The sequence below is a fragment of the Geospiza fortis genome, unplaced genomic scaffold (genome assembly GCF_000277835.1).
Source record: "Geospiza fortis unplaced genomic scaffold, GeoFor_1.0 scaffold27, whole genome shotgun sequence".
NCBI classification, from domain to species: Eukaryota; Metazoa; Chordata; class Aves; order Passeriformes; family Thraupidae; genus Geospiza; species Geospiza fortis.
The window spans coordinates 829792-856922 of NW_005054329.1; the positions used below are offsets into that span (position 1 = coordinate 829792).

General features: G+C 44.4%; 1 protein-coding gene across 1 annotated transcript; it reads right to left on the reverse strand.

Annotated features, from left to right (window-relative positions):
* Nucleotides 1–24749, reverse strand: SCAI (suppressor of cancer cell invasion). Its single transcript, XM_005421233.2, has 17 exons — nucleotides 24647–24749; nucleotides 22853–22984; nucleotides 16850–16945; nucleotides 16156–16242; nucleotides 15542–15640; nucleotides 14787–14883; nucleotides 13928–14026; nucleotides 13151–13303; nucleotides 12220–12321; nucleotides 11563–11664; nucleotides 10855–10933; nucleotides 8693–8792; nucleotides 8151–8232; nucleotides 3894–3966; nucleotides 3249–3353; nucleotides 3068–3168; nucleotides 1–2006 (listed from the first exon to the last, which is right to left on the reverse strand). The coding sequence occupies exons 2-17, from the start codon at nucleotides 22957–22959 to the stop codon at nucleotides 1857–1859; spliced, it is 1632 nt and encodes a 543-aa protein (XP_005421290.1). The 5' UTR covers nucleotides 22960–22984; nucleotides 24647–24749; the 3' UTR covers nucleotides 1–1856.
* Between the last annotated feature and the right edge of the window lie 2382 nt (nucleotides 24750–27131).

The window sequence follows — 27131 nt, forward strand, 5'->3', positions numbered from 1 at the left end:
GTGGTTCATTCTTTTTAATACATATACAAGTACCTGTACATATATATATATTTACAATTTACACCAGGCAGTAGGTGCATGTGTACTGTACATACACACACAAACGCCGAGCACACACATGCACACACCAACACACACTAGTCACAACAGACTCCACAGCCTGGCAAAGGAAGGCCTGCCAGAGTCCAAAGAGCAGCACCAAGGGGGGGGTCTCAATGTACCACCTTCACAACTGCTTAGGACAAACAAAGCATTCACAGGATTTTGTACACTTGGGAAATAAAGAATGGATGGTGCAAGCTTCAGCCCAGCTACAAAGAACCTTCATGCAAACTCCCCAGCTACACTGCAGCGTTCCTGCTGTTCCACACTGTGCTCCCTCAGAAGAACGGATCCACCAGGCTGCTCTGGCAGACCACATCACACCCTGGGTGATGCTCTGCACCCAGGACTGCCATGACACTGCAACAGTCACCAAGTTCTGCACTGTTTCCACCTAAGCACAGAGGCATGGCTGGGGTTAAACAAAAAGCACTGACTGGACTTGTCCTCTCACTTCTAGCAGCCCACGGAACAGTGACAATTGGCTCTTCCATCTCATAGTTTAAAGTATCTCCATTCCCTCATCCTTGCTCCCCCTGCACTGCCAGGAGCTGCCAGAGCTCCTCCAGCTCTGCAGGGCAGGCAGAGCAGTCCCAAATGAGGCAGCCAGCCCTGTTCCCAGCAGCCACAAGAGCCTTCTCCAGCCATCCTCTTCCCAAAGGCCACTGTCCTCCTGCAGACACCCATCCAGCCGAGCTCTTGGGCTGGGGAGTGATGGTGCTGCCAAGTTCCAGCCCGTGGCTGCTCCTGAGGGCAGGACTGAGCCTGGGGGGCATGCAAAACATCCAGGGGGCTCTGGCAGCTCCCACTTGGCTTCACCTGCAAGGGGAACATCAGCACCTCTCTGGGGCTGTGCACAGCAGGGTCAGACACACGAGGGACAGGTACAGCACTGTGCAGGACATCCTCTCAGCTCAGCCAGGGACTGCTCATGCTGTGGGAGCCACACATTCCATCCACACACCTGCTGGAAATGCTGGAATTCCTAAAAGTACCTCAAACTGAAGAATGCCCCCTCCTCCTGTGGCAGGACACCCCACATGACAGTGAGGGGTGGGGGCTGACCTTCAGGGTTTGCAGTTTGTTCACTATTGACCCCCTGCCCAACCAGGTCCTTGGCCAGCAGTACAGTTCATACAGAAAACTGCTGCATCAAACTTATAGGGAGCATTAAGTATCTTTACAAATTCACTTCAAAACATTGCTCCAAATGTAACTTAATTGCCCACAGTTTTGTTTCCTCACTTGCCTAAGACTGAAAAAATATATTTGATATGAAGGAATCTGTGTTATTGCTATTGTTGGTTTGCACTGTGTGGTTCCATCTTTACCATTTCAAATCCAAACTCTTTGGGGATAAAATATTGGTTTTTTTCTGTTGATTTTTTTCTTTCCAATTTCTTAAAATTGTATAAAAATAAAGGCTTTCCACAAATGTGGGCTAAAGGTAACCAATAATACTTCTATGCTTAGGATCAGCTGTTGGAAATGTGGTTGACAGCCACAAGACCAGAAATAAACCTCTAGTGATTCTTTAGTTTAACATTTAAAAGACATGAAAACTTCTGCTTATAAAATTGACCCCATACAGAATGGAACAGCTCAACTAACAGCTGTTTATTATTACTTTTTAAAATAATGGTCCTAAATTTAAAAATAAAATCAAGTACTTCCTTTTATGATTTTCACATTATAAAACTGCACCATTCAAAATCTGTGGCCAGGGAATCCCCTTTGCAGTAAGACAGTTTCTTTTAATAGTCATCGAGTGTGTTTTCCAGGAAAACATTCCTAACATCCAGAATGGAAGCCAGCTCCAAAATGTGCTTTTGGAGGTGAGGGTTCTCCACCGTTTCATCTCTTGGCAGCTGAGGGTAAGATTCGGGATAATTTCGAGTCTCCTGCTAGATGACAGTGAAAACAAAGAGAATCAGACATTCATTTCTTTCACACCCTCTAGGAAGAAGACTGCAAAAGGCCAATTTCACCCAAATCTACTCAGTATGGCAGAGACAGAAAACATTCTAGAATTTTCAGTTTTCTCTTTCCATTGATTCAGAGATGGTCACAGTGGCAATACAAATGCCTGTTCATCTCAGATAGTTATTGCTATGTTCACTGAGGCTTTGCAGGAAAAAAAAAATTAAACCACTAAAAGAGACAAAAAATATTCACCTGTACTTACCTACTAGGCCGGAGTTCATTTCTTGAAATTACACACATGTAAGCATCTCCAGTGGGAGATTCATCTCATCCTAAAACAAATATCTAAGACACTGGGGGCAAATCTCTCTCCACTGACACAGACCTACTACCTTTCCCTGGTATCAGAGCAGCCCAGGTAGCTGACTTAGGCCTGGAGAGCTGCTGGACATCTTCAGTTCCACAACTGAATACTGCACCTTTCAATGCTCCAGTCCCATTTTTCCCTGCAGTATTTAAAATGGAGCAGGCAGTTTATATGCCAACACTCACACAAAATGGTGTAGATCAGAGCAGACTTCTCTGCTGGCACAGCTTTAACCAACAGGGAGGCAAAAATACCATCTTCCTATTTAGTGTATTCATTTACACTTCAAAGACCTTTCAAAACCCATTCACATGAACACATTCCAGAAATAATGACCCACTCCTCCCCGCTTCCCCTTGTATTCTTGCTCTATACCTTTTTGGTTGTATAGAAATAATAATCTGAAGTTATAAAGAGGAATTTTTCTAGTAGACAAGGCTGTCCAGAGTGACATAATTGAACTGGAGTGTGGCTGCTGTGTTACGTGCAGGATGAGGCTCCTACAAGCCAACGGCTCCGTGCCTTTGGAGAGACACAAAGGCACAGCCTCAGTGCAAGCTGCAGGAGCAGCATGTGAGCATCAGTCCCTTTCTGAGGTCACCCTGGCCCTCCCACCTGACCAGGGCAGCTCTGCAGGCCTGGAGCTCCCACAAAGGCACAGACCTCCCTGCATACCCGGAAGATTTTGTGCATCCTCATCGTAGCCGAACAGAAGATAAATCTCGTGAGAAGCAAGCGAAGGAATTCATCCCCAAAAAACTGAAGGAAGGACTGATCTGTAGAAAAGGCAAAGAAAGCCCAGTTTAGAAAGGCTCAGAGCCCCCGAGAGGCTGAGCTGGGCCTGGCCAGGCCGTACCTATGGAGCGGGAGTGGGTGAGCAGCTGGGCAATGTCCCGGTTGATTTTCCGGAGGTAATCCTGACACTTCTCCCACATGAAGAGGCTACCCCGCTGAGACTGATCTAAAAGGAAAAATAAATCAATAGACAAAGGGATACATTTGGCACATGAAACAGAAATGCTGTCCCTGCCACACAACGAAGTCGCTCACCCGCTAAATTCCGTCACAGAGGAGCTACTCCTGGGTGTTAGTTACACCTTCTCTCATGCAGCCTGATCCCTGACTGGCCATAAAGGCTTGCTGGAGACATGCATTAACACCCAGGCACCTAAACTGGCTCTGCTCCCTTTCTGGGAGCAGTAATGCTGCCCAGAGCTGTAACAAGCACCGTCACCCACGCTGGGTTGGCCATGCCTCAGGCTCCCTGCAGGACAGCCTTTGCTCCAGCCCTCGTTGGAGCCATCTGCAGAAATGTCACCAGCATTGGAACAAATTATTTACCACATACACTAGCTAAACTTTATAATACTGCTTCAGGGACTGGTAACCTGATTCAGGGGTTACACAGTAGTGGAAAGCCGCCTTTTCCTGAGGAATCCACGTTCTGTTTGGGACAGACAGAGGAACTGCAGCTTGTTGGGAAATGCAGTACTGCACATACCTTGTAATGCTTTTGGATATGCTGTTGGAGAAAGCAAGCACACCAGTGGCTGTCCAAATAAGTTTGTGAAATTCTGTAACAGATAAGAATTTTGAAGTATTGATGGTCACTTTGCTTGCCTTGAATATTCAGCAAGTCAAGGGTACAAATCATTAATGACAGAAGACACTAATGCCCCTCACACAGCTCAGCATTGGCAATGAGCCTGACAGATTCACTTAGTCAGAGATCACAGCACAGAAGGAATATAACCAACTACATTTTAAATTAATTACAATTCTCCCATTTCATTGCTACTGATGGCAGACACTAATTTCATGGAAATATGGCTTTCAGTAGTAACACATTACTTGAAAATAAAAAATCATGTTCTGCAGTAAAAGTGAAAGCAATTGGGTTTAGCATCTTCCCTCAACACCAACTGAACTGCCCAGTCAAAACCATTTCTTTGCCCTTTTCCTTCTAGCAGGAGGAGCTATGTCTGATGAAACAGGAGGGCCCAGAGAAAAGTTTTAAAGTAAGTTTCCTTTAAAGTAAGTGTGTCATAACCTGGGAAAAAAAGCCAAAAATCATGCACACAACCTCATTAGCTGTCACCAGAAGAGCTTTCTTAAACTGAAGGCTTGCAAAGCTATAGAAAATGTGATTGTGCCTGCATCCTTTCAGAGAACAGACTCAAACCCTGCCTCCAGAGCATGTGAGTCCAACACACATCTGCAGATCAGATTCTTAAAACTGCAGTTTATAAGTGTAAGACATACAACACCACAAGTATTTGCTTGTGAAAAATCCTCAAAAAGTTATTTTTGAGGATTCCTTTTGGCATCTGCATAATTCAAATGAACTTTCCCTTCCAGGCAGTATATTTCAGTTATATTAGTTTTATTGAATTAATTTGATCTAAATCTGTGAAATACTAGAAACAGAAACCTAGTCTAATCAAAATAAAACATTTCCCATCTCTGACAGAGTGCTGAGTAGTGCCAGAAACCCTTCTAGCTCATTAGGAGCCCAGGGAAGACTGATAATGCTGGATACTAAGGTTTGGGGTCTAAGGAAGAAACAAAGACAACTCCCTTGCAGACAGCAACAAGAGGTCAGCCCAGGAACTGGTGAAAGAAACATTTCAACCTCCAGGAGCCACCCCAGACACTGCTGGTTTGAAGTGTACACACACTGGCAAGCTTTTACCTTCTCCAGTAATTCATGTTCTCAGTACCATGAGCAGGCTGACCAGTTTAATGAATTCCACCTTGTGTCACTCAGCTCCAGACCAGAGCAGCCAGGCCAGCAGTGAGAACAGCCCTGCAGCCCCACAGCCAAGAGCAGCCCTGGGTCACCTCTGGGTCTCAGGCACTGGCTGAGAGCACTCTGGACTCTGCCCCAGCAGAGTTAAGCCAGGAGAACCTGCTCTGCAATCCAGATATTGAAAGGAGGTCTGGGTATGGAATGCCCTACCCTTCAGTGCATGGACAACTCCAAAAAGGATAAACTCCATTTTGTTTCAAATTTGACTGGTTTTTTACTTCAGTGTTCAAGGTTTCCCACAGAAGTATTGCTGATTTTTACAATGCATGTCATGTACATCTCCTTCCAAGAAAGAACTGCCCATCATTTCCAAAAGAAGTCACTTCACATTTGAGCTTTGCTAAGCTGAGTATTTATACCACATCACTGACAGAGGCCTTGCATCCCCACTGGCTGGAGGTTTTGGTTTGGTTTGGTTTTAAGACTTTGCATTTTACCATGATCCTAGACAACCATAGCTACAGGCAGATATTGATTTAAAAATATTATTTCATCCACATATGCAGTGGTAACCTTCAAGAACACACAGACAGCTATATTTAAATGGAAGTGTTAAAAAAAAATTCATGGCTTTCAGTAGATATGCTCGATTTGCAGTTATCTTCCACTTTCAGCTAAATATACAGGGGAGGAAGCTGTTCAAGTGCTGCTGATTTGACAAACTGGCAAGTCACTTCCTGGCAGGACTTACTTTCAGTCATCACCATTTAAGTCCTGCAGAGAGAGGGAGAGGACGGGGATGCATGCAGGAGAGCAGGGACGGGCTGCAGAAAAGGATGTGTGAGCATTTGCTGTTCCTGCTGCTACTGCTGGCAGTGACATTTAAATGTCAGGATAGCTCCTGTCCTATCAGGGAGGATCAGAGCAGCCACGGGGAAAAAAGTCAGTATTGACTTCAATTCCTCACATGGCTGCTCTTTGTTCTTGCCAGCACTCGAGCCCCCAGACACCTCCCAGCCCACGGGGGACAGTCACAGCTCTGTCAGGGCTCTCTGGGGACAAGGACCCCAGCACAACCACAGGCAGGAGTGTACAAGGGTTGGAACACTGACCTCGAGAGCTCTGCCATGAACCTTCACTGGAAAACAACACAAGACACCTAAACCAGTCCCCTGACACGCCTGCCTGTGTTCAGTGGCAAGAGATGGGGAAGGTGAATGTCACTTCTGAAATGTGGAACTCATTTCTTTCTAGGTTCCTCGCAGTTGTGCCCACACTGTTCTGATCTGGGTCAGTGCTCCTAGCAGCCACTTCTATAATCCTGTCCTGAAATACTTCCCAAGCTCACATTTCTGTGCTTCTTCCACACAGACAGAGCTGGATGCTCTCCACCAGCTGTGATAAACAGACTGGTGGGTTTTACACCCCTGCCAGCTCACTGCAGAACAATGAAAAGAAACTCGATGGAGGTTACAGAGTTGCTTACTGTGTGCCCACAAAACAAAGAAAACTTAATTATCAAATTTAAATGCAATACAAAAAGCAGATTCTACTGTAAACATTTGGCATTATTCTCACAAGACCTACAAATCTACGTGTGGAAATCCATTGCCCCAAACAGGTTCTTTGCTCTCAGCTTTACACAGAACCCCAAACTGTCCAGAGCTGGAATCCTTTGCTCTCTTACAGAGCTGATCCATTTGGCATCTTCTAACAATTCTATTAGAGAGGAAGGTGCTACAAAAACCAAAACCAAACCAAAAACCCAACACAAGCCATACCTTTTTCCCCTGAAAGAAAACCAATCCTCCTGATGTTATACTGGAATGAATGACAGGAAAGAGCATAGGGAAATAAATCCCTTCCAAATGCTCACTTTCTCAGAAAGACAAGTAAATCACTCTAATTGTGCTTCCCTCCATTTAAATGGGGAAGGGAATTCAAGAAAAAAGCAGATTTGTTCTGAAACCAGTGCAGTGAATTTAAATAAAGTGGTGTTTAAAAAGCCCTCTGAGATACATTATGCTACGACAAACCAAAGAGCCAACAGAGAGGTCAGATCATTATCTGGCTGTCAGGCAGGAGTTCCCTGGCTCAGTACAGACCTAACCCTGACTCACACCGACCACTGATTTAGTACCTCTCCTTGGCCAGCACATGCCTTCAAAACAAACAGCACAGCCTGTGGACACTGAGCAAGGCACAAGCTCCTCTGGCCACTAGACGTCCCTGTTCCTCCTCTGAAACGCAGCTGTGGATGTTCCCTCCCTCTCTGCACATAATGGAGCTATAAAAGGAACACAGAAGAAGTGGCACTTTCCCCAGATATAGCACATTCTTATTACCCCATTCATGAATGAAATACATGTGTAATGCTCTCCAGATTCAACTGACCACCACGAGTGTAATGCCTGCTTCTGCATTACCCGAACTGCAGATTCCCAGAGGTGATTTGGCATGGAGCAATTCTACTGTAAGTCCAGAGCACCCTAGGAAGGAGGCTCAGTGTCCAAGCAAACACCACTCTACAGTAACACTGGATGCTAATTTGAGGCTTGTTACTTCCTTGGTTCAGACACTTTTCAGACACAGACACCCCGTGTTTTTTAAGATCAGGCTCAATGCTTTGACTCCTTTCTGTTGCTTAAAAGTAACTGAATGTTGGATGACTGGAAAAAAGAAAAGCACATTAGTTATCTCCCTCCCCCAGCACACACACCGAGATTTGTCTTTGGTATAAAACAAAAGTAAACCTCCCACCAGAGACCTTGGAAATCTTGAACTTTTTTTCCCTCCAGGAGGATTTATTACTTTCCAATGAGCGGCTGTTCATGTGCTTCTCCTTCTTGTTCCTATTCATAGGGTCAGATCCTGACTAGCATGCACAACCTCAAAAGAAAAGAAAGACTGAATACAAACTGTTTAAAAAAATAGCCTGTTAAAAGTGTAAGCTAACTAGGGGTTGGCACTGTATCCTACCACAGGAGGAACTGCCTCCAAGGGCCTTACCTTGTAGGCGACGCTGTTGGAAGAATCCACGATGATGAACAGGGGCTTTCTGGTGAAAGGGTAGAGATCTCCAGGGTGAAGGCTGCAAAGGAAAGGGACCCCTCAGAGCACCACAACTGCTGCACAGCTCTGACACTGCACAAGTGTCTCAGCCACAGAGCTGCCCACAGCCAGATAAAAAGCAGACAGATTTTCCATGCTGCAGTCCCCAGATTCATCCTCAGAGAGCAGCTGCACTGTTGTCTGTATTTGTCTATAATATGGGCTGTGGGACTTCTCATTAGTTCAAGAGAGGTTTAACTTCTTGAGAAGTCATCTGCCACTGATCTGAAGCTTGTCAGTAATTAAGAACTTATACTATCTTACATAAGTAAGGCTGAAGTGTTTAAATGATCATTTAAAGCTGCTCATTCATTTCTGAGTGTTCAAGCCAATCCCCACTACGATGTCCTGCACTGAGGAGTCTGAACTCCAGGGGTGTTGATGCATTTTTCTCTATTGCAGACAAGCTGCTGTGAATTTGCAGGCTGCAGCACACTCACCAGTGCATCTCCTTGTAGGCCTGGTTGCGCTTGTGCAGGGCGTCCCCGTTGATGATGTCGCGGTTGCTGTTGGTCAGCACTCCCCCGAAATCGTAGGGACCTTCACGGGGAAAGGAGGCTCAAATCAGCAGGGGCAACTCGCCCCTGCTGGACATCTACTGACTACATGACAGGGAGGAAGCAACAACAAGTCCCAGAAAACTAAGGGAATCTGAACTGCTGCAGTTCAAGGAGCGGAGAGAGGAATGTGGAGACTTCACTAACTGCATATTCCTTTTTATGCTTTTTTAGAAATTTCAGCATCTATCAAATAGAAGCAAGGAATGCAATTTCATGACTTGTAATTTAATTATTCACTATTAGCCCATAAATTAATGCAAATTATCCCAATATTGGCTCTTGTTACACCACAGAGATAAAAGATTAAAACCCATTACACGTCTGATACAGGAAGATCAATACCTTTGTAGAATTACTGTATGAGTTTGCATATTCCAGATTCACAATTTGATCAAAAAATAAGGCTAAATGAATAAAAAAGACTAGAAATACTACTGTCATTTGCAGTTCTAACACTGCAAAGGGGAGAAGAGAGAACTCAGAGAATGACAAAGGGACAAACAGCTTTAACCAGATTTCAAATCTGATTTCTGGTATCAAAGGTATTTCAAGATTTCAAAGTCAGAATTCACAATTTTCACATGCATACGCCCTGGACATGTGTTCCCACTGTAAGCTGAATATTCTGCTAAATTTGCAAAACTGAGCTACCCCCTGAATGTCTGATGGAGAGCAAACATAAAAGCAATGGCTATAAAAAATATCAAATCCCACAAGATACCAAGAAATATTTCTGCCATTGGTATGGGTATGAAGTGTCACTAACTTTAGTAAAATAAAGTATTAGGGTTTCCTCATTCTGTCATACATTTGCAGACTTGGCTGACCCACATTTGGCCACCAAATGCAATTTTTTCAGGTTTGGATGCAAGGCGCCTTTCCATTTAAGGGAAGCTTTGGGGATACAAAATCAGGAACAGGACAAACATTAATTGAGCACTGTTACAAACACCTCACATGGTCTGCCAAACACACGGCTTGCAGGCAATGCACAGTGCAACTTGCAGCTGCTCTCCCCTTTAATAAGGCAGAACTGTGTGCAGGCCACACCACCTTATTAAAGGAATGCAGCTGTGGTGGGTTCCGTGGTGAAAGCAGCATGCTGGTGTGCAGCTCCTCAGCTGACTGAGCCTGGATGCCTCTGCCACAAGCTCTTAAGCTGAAACAACACATGCAGAGAGGGGCACACACCACAGGCCTCAGAGGACACACTGCAGTTAGGACCTATCACCAAGCTGCAGCAAGAAGTAAAATGTTAAAAGCATTTTAAAAAAATCACTGCCACTGTCCAAAGCTGACAGGGATCTTTTTTTTTTCTTTTAACATTTTGAGAGCTCTATAAATCATGCACGGGGGTGGACAAAGCATGCATCTTATAAAGGAATGCAAGTCTCAAACAGATGAGGTTTTTTACAATATTTAGGATGTTAAAAAATTATTTTGATTTTTTTTCCTGGAATTATATAAACAGATCTTTGGACCGTGTTTACTTCAGCCAACCAGTTTTCAGCTTTTACATTGCAGCTGCATCCAAATATTCTGCTAGATTGAAAAGAACAGGAGGGTGAGGTAAGGGGAATTGTCAAAAATCATGAGAAGGGCTTGAATTGTCAGGTTAATGAGCGTGCAAATAGACCAGTCCCTGCAGCTGCTTGAGCCCTCCCACCACCCATGTCCTGGCCACACGTTCTCCTGGTGCTGGGCATTGGAAAGATCAGAGTGCCATGGAGCCATTTTATGAACTTCGTGCTGATGCATCAACTGAGCCACATGGTCTTCAAAATTGGGAGGCTTTTAATACTTCAGATGCATCAAAAACTGGATGTGTCCTTTGAAAAGTTCTCAGGCTAATGCACACTAATTAAAACACAAAGATTTAATTATTGTTTGTGGAAAATAAAGGCTATCTTACTAAGCAGACAGGAGAATTGAATTGACTTGTCTTTTTAAAGGAGCTTTGTGACATCTTTCTTGGTCACTTGTCCTGGAACATAAGGAGAATTCAAGCCCTGTTCATGACAGGGAGCATTCCTTTATTGTACCTTCACTATCCGAACGACCTGATGGGAACACGCCCGTGGCAGACAGGTAAATCAGCAGCACGCTGTTGGCAGGCAGCTCCTGCAATGCAAACAGGGGACCAGGGCCAAGGGGAGAAAGGTACAAGTTTATTTTAGTACTCAATCATCACCTCCATAAACACACTGTCATTATAATTGTGCTACTCCTGCTTCTGGCTCCCCTCCACTCTGCTCTTGGTGCACGGACTGGCCCTGCCCCAGCACAGACACCCCTTCCAACAGACCACAAGTGTCCCCTGATGAAATGGCTGAACTTGTCTCCACACACAAACCTCGAGGCTGGTATCAGAGCTCCAACAGCACTGCCAAAGCATCTGCCTCCACACAGACTCTTTCACTATCTATGCAGATCTGAGGCTCTCCAAGACACGGAACCCAAAAGCTGCCAAGATCCACACAGAGCCCAACTCCCAAACAATGCACAAGGGAATCTTTGTTTAGAGTTTGAGTGGGATACAGGACTGGAGATTCAGTAGCTGTACAGTGCTCGAGAGCAACAATCTCCTGATGCATTTCCCTCATTTTGGTTTGTGCTTGGCATTATATGAAATGAAAGCATACTCTTAAGATTTTTCTATTCTCCAGATCAGTGGAGATACACATTTCATTCAGTCTCACAAACAGTCCTGGATATTTTTTATTACAAATAAGTTCACCAATTTCACAAACCTTAAATGATGCTGCTAAAAATGTATATAGCTGGCTAAAAGTTGGTTTATAAAGTAGGTATTTATGGGGGTTTTCCCGCCTGGCTGGTTTCTCTGTTGACTCCTGTTAAAAGAAGAAACAAAATACTACTCAAAAAACCCCAACAACCAGATATTATCAAAGCAGTCTCATAACCCTCTAAATTTCTATTTATCAGAATGTTCCAACACACTACCCACACAAATGGTCTGCCCATTCTGCATTTCCTACTACATAGTAAAGCAGGATGCACAATATTCAATCCATAATTTTGTATTATTCCTCACTGAAACTTGTGAACTAAGTCTTTCTTAGTGTCTCAAGTATCACCCAAGAAATAAGTGACAAAATTCACACTTAATCTCAATTAAATAAATGAAAAATCTCCATATTTTCTTTTGGCCCCAGATAGAAGATTTGATACTTTCTCTGAAGGGGACATTAACTTTCAGATGACTCAGTAATCTGATGAATCCATGGGTTTGAGCTACTCTTCACTAATTTCTAGTGGAAGTTACACCACCTTTACTACCCGCTCTGCACAGTGACAGTACTGAAGGAGTACACTACATAAAAGCAATCAACCAACAAAAAACCCAGTTAAGATGTGCTGCCAGGTTTGTTTGAAGTGGAACTGACCTGCATTCCAGGTTTGTTCATTTGTGATGCCAAGTTCATGGGTTCCCTCTCCAGAGCCTGCAGCATTCGGAACATGTCGATTGTCAGTTCACTGAACTTGACCTGCAGGAGAGTCACACAGTTTATTCTGCCAGATACATGTTAAACAGAATTGCTCTGGAATTATGCAGCTGAGAGACTCCACTGCACACCAGAGAGACCATTCTCTCTCAGGGATCTGTCAGTGTCATCTTTGAATCTCTGAAGAGCTGTGAATGACTTCTACAAGAGCTCACAGAAGACAAAGTCTATTCGTTACTGATCTACCAGGATAAGTCACTGCACTGCAGACCCCTGCTTCCAAATTACAGGCTTCTCTGGGATGTGGACTAATCAGGTGCTGAAATGGCTATGTACTATGAATTCAGACAAAATCTGACAAAGACAGATGAAGCGTAGTTTAAATATAACTCCCTTGCTTACCTGAAAAGAGCTCAGAGAGAAGCCAAGAAATTTGTACAACTTCACTATCATTATCATCTAAAAACAGAACCTAGAATGTCTTTTGAAAACCTCTTCCTGTTGCCACTGAAGTCGCAACAAGCTGGAGTGAGTCATATGAAAGCTCAAGTCAAGCTTTTTCTGGATGTATCTAAGAGGTCTCCTGTGCTCGAATGTCGTTACAAATAATCCAGTATATGACAATCAATTGTGTCTACTTCATTGACATGTGGAATATAAATAATAAGAGGTCAGTACCACAGATCTAGTATCTAACATTTCATTTTTAGGTCTTATTTCTGTGAACCCTCTTCCTCTTGCTACCACTGCAACCATCACAATAAAAATATTTCAACGTTCTCCTCTGTTGGAATCTCTGTTGTATGATCAGGAGGGATGTCATGGGGGGGACTCCAAAGATGCAAACCCAGGTGCCCAGAATTTCCTTTACCTGGTTGTTGCAGTTCCCAATAATGAGCGCATCTGCAAGAGCAAGCTGTCCCACTATCATCCCCTGCTCCAGCAACGGAGCTCCCGTCTCAGAAAGCCTGTTAGAGGTGATTACAATGGTGTTGTCATCATTTAAAACCATGACAGGGTCTGCCTAAAAAAAGCAACCAGAATAAATCAAGAATTCAGGAAAGCATACAGATTTGCAGTCAGAGAGAAGTCCACAGGTCTCAGCACTTACAATAAACATCTCACAAATGAGGCAGATTTTTAAATTACTTTGCCATACATGTATTTGTATATTTGTATGCAGGCTAGAGGGTAAAGCCTTCCCAGCTGGAAAAGCAAAGTTCTTAGGGACTGCAAGAAACACATGGGACAAGCACATGAAGGTACAGCAGTGAGAAAAGCATACTGCCTCCAATGACATGGACTCTGCTTCAGCTTCACTGCACCTGAGGAGTCAATTGTCATCAACAACCTTACAAATTCATGCAGGATAAACTAAATATTCCTACAGTCATAATAATTTTAGGTTTCCCATTTTAGTTTGCTTTCCCTTTGTAGAAATGAATAGAAAGGAGGAGAGTGAATGATAATGGTGCCACCCATTCTAGCAATATTTAAATACTCCTATGAACACGTGTCAGTGATTCATGGGACAGGCATACTGTCCCTGCACTGGCACACCTGCTTCCCTCACAAATGTGGTGATACACAACACTTCCATCAACAAGACAGAAAACTCTGAAACAACTACAAGGGATCCTATTCTCACCTCAATAAATGCTGCCACTTCCTGAAGAACCAGGTTCCACTCCACCTGATCTTCAGTATTGAAACGATGCGTGTAGTCTTCAATTTCATCTGACAGCTCCTGATGTAACCAGTTCAGAGATAGACACAGTCACTCCTAAAACCAGACTTTAACAGGCAGTCAGTAACCTTATATTTGGTTAGCTGTGCTGGCCTTTAAGAATAATAAATAAATAAATTCCTTGGGAACATATGCAGCACACTCCTGACTAACATGCCAGCCAAAACGCACTCGTTCAGCAGACAGAATGCCAATGCTACACTGAGTTCTGGCAATGCAAATTGTCTTTTACGTAGGTCCAAATGCAAAGAATATCTGGAGTTAAGTATAATTATCCCACTCACAGCTATGTCACCGGTTATTACCATAAGCTATGGATACCAGGGACTCAGATTTCAGCTTGCAAGTAACTTTAAATACCTTGAGAAAGGGGATGGTGCGGCTGGTTTAGCTGTGCTAAGCAAAGCCTGCAGTTCAAGGGAGCTGTGACACACACAGCAATGCAACCTACACAAAGCTGTCAGGCCCAGGAACTGCTTGAAGCGAGGTTGTCAGAGGGCTGGGAAGCATATGCTGTGGGGAGCAGCCTGCTGTTCCTCTGCTGCACTTCCAGGGCACCTCCCTGTCTGGGCTGCAGCTACTGGAACATTTTTACTTGCTGTTCATTCAAACAATGCAACCAAATCATTTGATCCTGAAGTGTCACTATTAAATGTCTGAATGACAGAAGGTATTCCTTATGCTGGATGTCAGATAGACTAGAAAAGCAAGGATCAGCAACCTCCCACCCCTCAGCACCTTTGTCCTGATTCCAGCATACCTTTACAAGGTCCTTTACAACATCCATCTTGTTGAGCAGGAGACAAACCACTATGAACCTTGCATAGTAACGCAGCTTCTTAACCACTAATTCGGGCCTAGACACAACAACAAAAAAACAACAGCCAAAATTGAGATTAAAATAGAACAGAGGCAGGTAGCAGGGGTAAGGGAGAGGAGGAGTTTAAGACCACAGCAGGGCTGAACAGTTGCAGATTAAGAGTTCTGATTGAACTCATGTGGTGATGAATAGCCACCGGGCTGCTTGGAGGTTTAGTTAAAATTGAGTACAGGGACATAAAAAATAATTTAAGAAAGCAACAGCCTCCTTACTTGACAGGGGCATGGGAGTCAGCTATCACAGCTGGCAGTTCAAACCTTGCTGTACTGCAGTATGAGCTGCTGCTCCCCTGAAAGGCCTCATGAGAATCACAGAGATTCCTCTGCTTCAGCCCAGCTGACCCATCTTCCACCCACAGCATTCTAGCTCCCAGCACTGATACCACTCAGGATTTAAAATGACAAAACTTTGGTGCTAATAGCCTTCTATCCAGGACCAGGTAAAAGAATATTCTTACAGTCATACAGCAAAGCTCTTATTTATCCTGAATTTTTCAATAGTGGCAGAAGGATTAAAAGAAACTTCCTTCAACAACATGGATTTTATCCTAGTTATGCTCCTACAGTTTATAGCTCCTTGCTGCTTCCACACACCTTTCTAGTCTTGAAAAAACAAGGGCCTCCATTCAGACATACCTGTCTTCTTTGTTGACTTGGGAGTAGTAGGACCTCTGCCTGATGGCTGAGTAGAAGGAGAAAGCCTCGTTGAGATAGCTGGTTTCAGAGGTGCGCAGGCTGCAGGGAACAGGGCCATCAGCTCACTGCCTCACAGGGAAAGAAAGCCACAGCAAACCTCCCTTCCTGGCCCTCAGCCAGCCTGTGCCTCCCTGCAGAGCTCCCTCCTCAAGTGCCATCCCAGGAGAGCCAGGCTCACTCTGGGATGTGTCAGAGTTTGGATCCCATTTCAGATATCAATCAGAGCTGCCCATCTTGCAACACATGCACAGATGGGGTCACCAACAGCATAAAGGAACATTAAGCTCCCAAACTTGTAAATCACATTTTTCTACAACATTCCAGTGCAGCACACTTTGGAGGCAGGAGAGAAGTCCTTGGGCAGTACCAGTGGCACCAGGCTCACAGGGGCCCTTCCCTGCAGCACCCCATGCAGTCCCCAGGGCCCTCATTCACAAACTGGCATTGTGACTCAGCCCAATCACTGATTCCTCCTGACTGAGCATCCAGACATTTGGCATGCAGCTGCCACTAACCCTGCATTGCCCACTGAATCCTCTTCTGTGCTTACTTACTAATAATGGTAATAGAGCTGCCCAATCTTGGAAGCAATTTCCCCAATTTGCCACCTCTTCAACCCATACCGATTGTCCAATACTTGTCTATGTTGCAAGAGAGAAAAGAAAGATTAAAAGGATTCCCAAATATCCCAGAACATCCCACCAGACAAGACAAAGAGCCATTGCAGGGCCAAATTCAGCTTTCACTACTGGTGCAGCATTGCCAGCAGCAGCCCCTCACAGAGCCAGCAGCACACACACCCCACAGGAAGGGCTGTTTATCTTGCATAAACTTGCCAGAACCAGACATAAGTGTGTTGCACAAAATACACACAACAAAAGGTCACCACTTCCCAGGAGAACATTCAGACTATGCAGCCAGAGGAAGGTGTGAAGGATCAGAGCCCACGCTGCAGCAAGAGACTTCACACCATTCCAGATTCTGCTCTGCAGAATCCATCACCTCCTCAGTAAGAAATTAAAGCACCACACACTCAGGTAGAGCAAAAGGGTTTGTTAAAAAAGTCACACTGAACACTCTGCAACATTTTAATTTGATAGACTGTGAACACTGCAGGAAGCTGCTGTTCCCTCCCTTCATGCTTGAACAACACAGTGAAATCTCAATCTTAGCTGGGGCTCTGGGCATTCCAGAGATTAAAGCTGCACTTAAACCCACACAACACATCTGCCTACAACATTTCCTTACCGGTGCTGCTGTTGGAACTTCCAGAGTTTGGTGTAAACATCAAATGTTCGCCCAAAATAGGATTGCCACTGCTTCTGCCCATACTGAGGTAAATCCCTGCAAGAGACAGTGACAAAAGCAGAATTAGGAAGCAGAATCCAGTCAGCCCAACATGACAGGAGCACGTTTGAGTCAAAGTCAGAACTGCTTAGTTCAGGATTCATTGACATACTTTAGAATCCTGCCTGCACCCAGAACTACAAGAACCATGATTGACAGTTTCTCAAAACCTGTTGTTACTGGATCTCTCCAAATAGGAAATGATCATGTTCCTACATGCAACAGGTGTTTGAAAATATCTTACAATTTTGCTAAAAGAGAAGTAATTATATGGCTATGTGCACAGAAAGACAAATTGGACTCTTAAAATATCATAATACAGAAAAACTCTACCCAAGAACAAGCAGATGGAAATTAGTTAATATAGACTGATAATATTTATTGTTACTGATGAAGGAAGAAATTTTCTTCAAACAGATACAGCCATGTTTCAGAAACAGAGCCTATGACATCACAACCAAAACCAGTGCCCCACTATCACCAGGTCAGGCCAGCATATGGATGCTCACAGTTAACACTCACTGGGTTCTGCTACACCATCACCGCATTTGTCACCCTCTCACTCACAGCCAGTGACACGACACAACCTGAGAACTTCTGGTTTTTTCCTGTCAGTCTCCAGTGCTACAAGGTGAGACAGCCAACCCAGTTCAGCTCTGCTCTCCTACCTCCCCCTCCATTTCCATGCTGTGCTATATTTCCATCCCACAACTATGATGTATTCCTAACGATTTTGGCTTTAAAGGTTCGTGCTCTCAACCCTCACTCCTCCCATCTCCCAGGAATTACCTGAATGTTGAAATAAATGCAACAGAGGGGACCAAACCCCTGAGTCCCACTGAGCACACATTCCCTCCACACCTACACCAAAGCTCATTCAAAGGAGCTGCACAATTCTGCAAGTGGAAGTAGAACAGCTTTTCCAAGACAGGATCCTCTTTTATTTGATTCAAGATTGATTTCCACAAGGAATGCTCTGTCAAATCTCTGTGCTGGTTCATGTACCACCTTCAGCAGACAGAAAAGCAGCACATGCCACATTCAAGCCTGGAGGGCAGAGACCAAGTGAAGCAGCACCTTTAGGAAACCTTGCCATGTCCTCTGAAGGAGCCAGAGAAGCAGAGCAGCACACACCATTTCAGAGCAGCGTTCTGGCCTGCTTCTGTTCACTGTAATTGCTTTAACAGCACCCGAGGTAGGAAAGGAAATTAATATTCTTCTGCTCGTCAGCCAACTGTACTTCCCACACAGCTTGAAGGGACCTAGCTCAGCTACTACAAGTAAAATGAATCCCTTACCAGCTACAGCTCTTACCAGCCTGGAAAAGCATTCCAATACTTGGTGCTGATATTCCATGAAGATGCCAAGGAATCCAGGCAGGATTTTACCAAATTAAAAAACAAAAAAATCCCTTCAAACTTGCAATGGGCTGCTCAAAATCTTGCAATGCATGTTGGTGTAGCAAGGGGTAAACAGGAATATAAATATATGCTTCAGGGTACCAACATCTTCATTCAAATACAGCTTGATATAAACACATGCAAATTTAAAGCATTTTCTGCAAGGAACAATTCACCACCTTCTCTTGTTGTAATAGATGTAAACATTTTAGCTAAACAAAAGAAGCTAAGGCACTGTCCAAACACACACCCAAGATACAGCACAAACTCTGCCACAGCAAGAGGTAGCTTTAATTTAATTTCATTTAATTAGCACATCCACAAGATTCAACGTTAAAGTATATATAAAAATATATAATTACAAAACAACACTGAAATGGATAATTTTTTTAAAACTATACAAATCAAAGTTCCCTGGCATTAACCTATAGAATGCCTGAATTAACAAGCTGACTTGAAAAACCCTAACCCAAGAAAGCACCCTTCTCTCAAACACCAGTACCTGCACAAACTAAGCATTAAGCAGGTAGGGTTATGGTGCAGGTATGGGCTGATGATGCTCACGCATCTATCCCTCATCAGTGAGCTAATTAACACACTGACCTTCACCTCCCCCTTCCACACCTTCCTCTGCACATCCTGAGCGTTCTAACACACCCTAATCACAAAGCCCAGACTCGCTGTGCTGCACTAGATGTGAGTGTGTGGCAGTGAGTGGTGCTTGCAGAAGCCTCTGCCAGGGCAGTGCCCGTGTGCCTGGCACTGCTGTCTGCAGCCACTGCTGCCTGTCCACACGGATATTCCTCCTGCAGCCTGCCTGCCTAATTGCAGCTGGCATAGCTGCACAACACCATGGATTCCTCGGCTCCCCAGGGAACGGGAAGGATCTCCATGGAAACAGACAGTAGCACTTGTTCTTTTGATAGTATTCTGACATGGCTGTAATAAAACTTCATTTATGACAATACATTACTGTGCTTTCACTACTGCTTTTTGCAGACAAGAGCTGCCCTTCCTGCCATCCCTCTACTGCTCTGTGCTGAACACCACACATGCTGCTCCCGTGTACCAAGAAATTTTGCCATAAGAAGACGGATGCATAAGCAAAAGAGGAAACAGAACACGGGGACGTGCATTATTTGGTGAGAATTAGTCCAAAAGAATCCCAAAGCCTTGGCTGATTGCAGAGTGGGCTTTTAGCACAGCCCCTCCCACCAAAGGGGACAGGGAATACATGACCCAGGAGCAATTATATACCCAAGGTGAGAGCTCAAGACCTATGTTATAACAAGACTTATTGCTACTTCCAGATCTACAGGAGGACACCAGGGCAGTGAGGAGAGACAAAGGCAGCAGGTTCTCCTGTGGGGTGTGCCCAGCCCAGGCTGCTGGCTCAGCGCTGCTCTGGCTGAACACCACTACAGGAGGGATAAAGGGGCAACCAAACAAATCCAAATGCAGAGGAGGGACTGGAGATTTGATTTAGGACATTACAATAGCCTGCAACAACAAGTGGAAACCATTTCCAATTCCTTGGCTTTTAGAACATTCCAAATGGGACATGAAGACACAAACTCTGATGTTCTAGAATGATGCGTTTCTTACACTGGGCACACAAGACTGGTTCTCTCGCTGTACTAGTGTGGCTGGTGGACAAATTTCACAGACACACCAGAATTTTATCCAATTCTTGCTATACTCTTTGTCTCCACAAAGGCCAGCACTACTTATGTGCTCATAATTAATTCTCTGTCAGGAGTTCATTTCAGCCATGCTGCCAGATAATACTGGCTGAAACCCAATTAAAGGTGCAGAGGTGTGCTTGGCCAGCACCACATGGAAGTTGTCACACAGGGACATTAAAGATGCTGAGAAAGTCCCAGAGACTCATCAGCATGCTTCAAAGAGGAAGGCTACAATAAGTGTAAGTTTAACACTCAAAGCTTTAAAGACATTCACAGTTTTGACAGGGGATAAAAAGAGACAATTTCCTTTTATGTTCATGGGCTTGTAGTAGTTAGAGGCTCCTGTTCCCAGAACCTGAGCAGCAGTGGGATAAAAATGCTGTGGCACAGAGCCAGAAGGTACCTCCTGAGCCTCCTTTTCTCCAGGCTGAGCCCCCCAGCTCCCTCTGCTGCTCCTGGTGTTCCAGACCTTTCCCCAGCTTTGTTCCCATCCCTGGACATGCTCCAGCCCCTCGGTGTCTCTCTTGCCATGAGGGGCCCAGAACAGGACAAGTTGCCTCATCAGTGCCCAGTACAAAGGGACAATCATTTTAGGGAAAGCTGCTGAAAGTCTTTTAATTCCTTTAAGTTCCAGGCTTCTTTGTGATACTGAACACATTTAAGCACTTTTTAACATTTAAAAGAAAATAATACCAGTGACAATACACCATGACAAACTGCTTCCTTACAGCCTCCCTCTTCCCAGCCTTTTCCAAGAAAAAAGCAAGTGGGAGTGGGGAAAGGGGAGAAGAGAGCCATTGCAACACACTTCATCAACAGTTGATTCTAACTTATAGGCCAGGGTAGAGACACGAGGAAGACAGCCCCCCAGGGTCACCCTAGCAGCATGGCCACAGGAGATGCTATCACTGGGAGCACTTTCGAGCAGCCACCTTGGCAGAGCATCATATGTTTTCCTCAAATGCTGTATTTGGCATCTGTATTGGGAAGAGAGGAAGGAAATGCTACTGAAACAAAGACGTGGCAGGCTGAGCCCTTGCAATTTTTGGCAGCAGCAACAGCTAAGCAGCTGCCAACACAGCTATAGGCTCAGCTCCCTGTAGCTGAAGTGCCCAGAGGAGGTTTTGGGGAGGAAATCATTGCTCTCCTCCCTCCCCCATCTCTTCTTTTCTATCAAATATGGTAGGGGCAAGAGAATAGCAAAAAACACAGCAGCAAAGGCTGTCATCATCTTCAAAACAGAAGGTGTCAGGCATGAATCAAATGCATTTATTATGAAGCAACTGGACTAAGAACTGGGATGCTTGCCAAGACATTTCCAGGTGAACTCCCCTGAGAACAAGCACTAACACAGCAGATACCTGAGAATTATAATGTTGCTTTATCCTGTCATTATGCCCACGGGAATCACAAGCCTCAGAGGTGAAATGGTGGTCAAGTGTAAGAAGTAACAGTGCCAGGTTACAGTAAGGGCAGAGATTCCTGTTCTGCAAAATTCCTATTTTTGCACAGCAGCACTGGCTGCTTAATCCCATCTCTGTTTTTATTTGCCATACTTCATCCAGAGGTATTCTCCATTTTCTTTTCATTCAGCTGGACAAGGTTTCTTTCTGGAAAAGTACCGTGGATACACTGAGAAACTCCATCTCTCATCTCGAAATCTGACACAAGCCCTACCTCCCTCCATGGCAAAGGAGGGGAGGTTCTCTGCCACCCTCTGATCTGAACTGGAGCAGCACACAGCCGCACATGAACTGCGTTCATTTCAGGCCAAAATTTCAAGCAAAATCTATCAGAAAGCCAGTGTAATGTCCTATACAGTGCTGGAAATCCTGGTCTCAAGATCTCAGCCCTTTTGCTTCAGACTGTCTTTCATGAGGGGTCAAACACAATCACCAAGAACTCCTTGTCTCTATTGCCCATTTGCCATTCAGATTTTGGAGCACAAAATGTTTGTTTTGGATTTGGTAATCAACTTCTAAAGCACATGAAAGGATTATCAATAGCGGGGGGTGGAGGAATTAAAAGCATCTTTGCTAACCATCTGTGTTTGACTAACAGCAAGCTATAAGGGCCCAAACATACAGCATTACTCAGAGACCAGTAAGAGGCTGAACTGCCAACCAGATATGAGCTCAAACCCCTGTTACTTAAGGGACTCTACAGCAAAGCTTAGAAATAAAGCAGCTTTGGATACATGCTGTTTAACTCAGCATATATTGACATAAACAGGATATCCATATTACTGTCCAAACGTGTATTCCCCTGCAGACAAACCAGTTGGACTTTCCAGCTGTTGTTTCAGCTGCTTAATAGATAAATGTAGATTTTACCTTTCTCCACAGTACAGATTAAGCACTTGTTTCAGCAGACACATACAGGCTATGGTTTTGATGTTTCTGTTTATCGCTTCCTAAATTTCTTTCCCAAAGATATTCCCTCTCTTCCTCCCATCCAGAAAAATCCTCCTCATTCCTTTCTTTTTCCACAGAGACAGTAGTGGTTTGCATTTGCATGCTGTGGACTGCACACAGTCACATCTAATCCTTAATTGTGGCCCTCAAACACACCATTTCAGCAATAATCACGTCAATTTAATGGGATTTCCAAATTCTAGTTTACTATAAAATGGAACCTCTGCTCCTACAAACATTCTTACATACACGGTCCAAAAGTACCCATAAAGGGGTGCATTATTATCTCCCAAACAAACATACTGGGTTTGGGTTTGAAATGTTCACTGTAGTGACTCCAGCATCACATACTGCAGTGAGTGTTCCGAGGCTTTTCTGAAGGAATACTGTCAAAAATCTACCAACCTTAAGCCATTGAAGAGCTGCTTAGATTTATCCAATAAGTAGCAAAAGTCTGTCACCGTTTTTCTCTCTGCTTGAGGAATATCATCTTCAGCTCCCCCTGATGACATGGTTTCTTTTAGGGCAAGCTCAGTCCTATGAAGATAAAAACAGCCATAATTACTCAAAAATCAACGGCTGCTATGAACTCATCCAGACTGAGATGCGTGTTCAGTTCCATGGGGATGTAACACAGAGCATGCAGTTCTCCACAGGTTACTCTTCTCAAGACTCATTAAAAAAACAGCGGAGAATCAAGGCATGGGACTAATTATTGAACAATGCACTAGTTAACAGAGCAAAATTAAAAGTAACAGTGGTACAATAGTCACAAAATAAAATAACTCTGAGGACTGTCTTCACAAACACAAAACTGACAATGAAAGGACTGTAGCACAAACAGCACTTGGGTTTCACACTTGGACAAAGAAATCCTCTCCAAATTTGCCTTCTGCAGAGGTATTTATCCTGCAGCTGTATTTAGAGACTAGCCTCAGCTCTCTTTACATTTCACTTTCTTCTGTTACTGCTGAGAACTGTAGCTCAATGGCTCCTATTGCAAAAAAAAGACAAATTTAGCCAGAATGCTAAAAAGCACCCTACCATCCTTCTCTCTGCATCCTCATGACTGTTTAGTTCCATGGCCTGCATTGCCCACAAAGACACCTGCAGATCTGTTTTTATTCTTCTCATGAGTAAAATGTTATATTGTACAATAATCACCTGAACAAAAAACTAAGATATAATGTAGATAATTGTAGCATTGAGTAAGCAAGGGAATATGAAAGCTTACAGAGGCAGAGTGGCTTTTAAAAATCTTACTCCAAACATGCACAGATATCAAATCATCCTTCTGAGCATACAAAGATGAGCTACAGATTTTGCAGCAGAAACAACAACGAAATATCTCTGGAAACGGCTGCTAGGTCTTCAGCTCTGCCCTGCTCAGGATTTTTGTGCAGGATAAACACACCTCCAACTGGGCACATGCAGGGCTTTTACTTTCAGCAGCTTCGCTACCAGTTCTGGTATGTTTCTGGTAAGCAACAGGTTTCCATTTGTGCAGCACCTCTGTTTGGATGCTATTTGCACAAATAGTTACCTACAGGTCCCAGTCCAAGCCAGAAAATGGCAAAGCTCCCTCTTTCCAGCCATCAGGAAGCACCCAGAAGCATCTTTCAGCAAGTGGCACAAAAAAATCCTTCACAATAACTAAAGAGGCTTCAGAAATGCTTCCCTGAACAAACACTTCATGCCTTACAAATGCAGGAGAAACTGGCAGTTTCCACCCAGCTTTTGGGGTAAGTTAGAGGGCCATCCTGCCAACCAAGCAGTCTCATGATTCCCCAGTTTAGACAAGAGGCAGCCCACACAGACTTGTTTTTACACACCCACGTGACAGCCCACCAGAGCGCCAGTGCCATGGGGGCATTGCACAAACCACTTGCTGAAGAGCTCCAGGAAAAGGTAATAAGTGTCTCTATATTGTCAGGTAACTGCAATATGAGTGCCAGAGTCCAAAACATAGCACCCAGATGTCACAAGCTTTGGCATGAGCCTGGCAAGAAGGACGTGAAGACTGTGAGCACCAGCCTGGGCCTGAAACCTCCGAACATTCACATTTACACAGCACAGAACAAACAACACCAAGTACTTAAAGCACCAACATATGAGATTGGAGTGAACAGTGAGACCTGAAAAACAAATGTCAGAAGTAGCCAGGAGGTGATTCAGGAATTTCAGGAAGAGGGACAATACCCCAGGTCCTGTGTGCTCCACAGCAAGGATGACCTAAATCCTGCAGCGAGCCCGTAGGTTCTGCGCTCCACCGTGGCAGTCCAGGCACTCCAGAGCAGCTTCAGACACTTTTGCAAAAATTGAGGAGCTTTCTTAAGTTGCAAAGTATGTTTCAGACAATCTAGATATCAGTCTTTTAATTTCATGAGAGCGAATTTTATGTTACATCACCCTTAAGTTATACTACCCAACAACCCCAACCACTGCCAACACAACCTGTGCCAGCCCTGGCACAGGCAAATAAAACCAGCTAAGCTCTGGGTTGTTTTTTAAAACCAAGTACTTGTCACATACAAGGAGTTCACCAGACCCACTGTGAAGAGGCCATTTATGCAATCAATAAAAGATACACAAGAAAATCCATAGCCTGCCAATGTGAAAGGTATCGGAAGGCTGGAAAAATATGTGAAGCTGGCTTTTCCAGCTGACAGAGAAGGAAAATAAAATTAGTTATTTCACGCACTGGTTTTGGTTTATCATGCCCTGGAGGGGGTGGTATTTGGTGCTGTACAAAGGAAGAGCTACTATCAGGAGCAGCTCGGGAGAGGAGGAGGTGCTCCTGCACTAAGGACTGTGTTGTAATGCAGCAGCAGTACAGACAGGAGGGAGAATTATTATTAGAACAGCAAGTGGGCACAGCAAAGGGAGGAATACAGCTCCTGACATGGCCCTTTCCTAAGGGACTGCTCAGCTCCAAATGAACAATGTAAATAAAAAACAACCAGGAGCACATCCACAACGGGGACCTCTCCTTCCCTTTGATACTAGAAGTTATCATATGGATCCCTGCTCGTCTGCAGACAGACAGTTCTCCCAGTTTTGACGGCCCAACAACACCAGGAGTATCACCTACTTCACTTCTTGTTCTCTGTTTGATGCTTTTTGCTTTCTTTCGTGCAAAAGAAACTGTTGGGATGTTTTGAATGACAATTTTTTCTTAAGTAACACATTAAATAATGCTCTCCAGAGTCTGCAGAAGGAGACATTGAAACATTGGTTTAAAAGACTGTTAAAATAAGTCAGAAAATGGTGGCTTCCAGCAGAACATATTATTCTCTCAAAGATTTTGCCAACTCCTCAGGCCATACAAGGCAGAAAAGCCGCGCTCGCCAAGCCCCACACTTGGTGTGCCAGGTTCTTCCCTACAAGCTCTCAGAACACACAATTCCAGGTTTGCTTAATGCAATACATTACTGGATTTTACAAATTCATCCCACTGCAGCACCCAGGGTAGCAGAGCTTCACAGACACCCCAGAGGATGTCAGCTGGAGCTGAAGGGCAGCAGAGGAGGGACTGGGACAGGGACAGAGGTTTCACGGTGCTGGGCAGTATTTCCAAAGTCAGATGTCACTTACATCACACACGTCTCCACTTCCCTGTGGTTTGCTGTCTTTTGGCTAAGGTTTTCCAGGCTTAGCTGGAAGGGAAAAAGAGTGCTGAAGTTAATGGTATGCACTCCCCACTGGCCCTGCCCTGGGATTCAGGCCTGCAAAGCAAGGCAGGCTTCGTGAGCCATGAGGGAATGCTGTGGGTCAGGGAAATCCAGCTGACAATGCAAGCCCAGCATGGATATGTTCAATAAGTGCATTACATCCTCTCAGATTTGCTCCATAACCAGCATCACTGTAAGCTGCCATTCACTGCCTGCTGGAAGGGGAGGGTCACAACTCCCCACCCAACATGTACCAGCAAAGGAAACCTCACACACTGAAGGTGCAGCCATGGTGTAACCTGAGGGCACAGGAGGATGTCAGGGGTCTGTCAGCTCATATATCAGTGAGGACAGGCAGAATCAGGAGCAGTTTCCTGGATGTGGCACCTTGACCTCCTGAGAGAGCACTTGTACAACTTAACTGCCTTTTTTTAAGCTATCGCTTCTCAGTTATGGAACCTTGATTGGTTTTCAAATGTTTCCCACTCCCTGCTTAGAGGCACAAGTAGTAACCAAAAACCAAAAGCAAACACACTTTGTTCATCTATCTTGTTGATACAGGATTTTCCCCAAACTAAGATGTTCCTAGAGCTGCTCTCTACAGAAGCCAATGGTGCAAAACACATTCCAGTCTATCAGGATTTTAAAGCTGTCAAATCTTGAGTCAGAGACCAGCTCTCTTTCCACTTTTCATCCTGACACATCTCCCACAGCATCACTGCCAAAAGGGGATGTGACACAAAGCCAGGCGCCCAGCTGGTATCTATTTCTTATCTGCAAATTACCAGCACAGATAAAATTAACCTCCTGATCGTCCACACACAAAGCCTGCAACCATCATGTCCCAAAAGTCTATCAAAAACCAGCCAATCTTACCTCCACCAAGCAGGATGCCTACCTTGGCTCCCTATTTGCCTGTCCTTTTCTTCTGCAGACTGGCACACTCGTGTCTCATGTTTTCTTTCAACGCTATACTGCACGTTTTGGGAAAACCATCTGTGTGTTTCCATGTG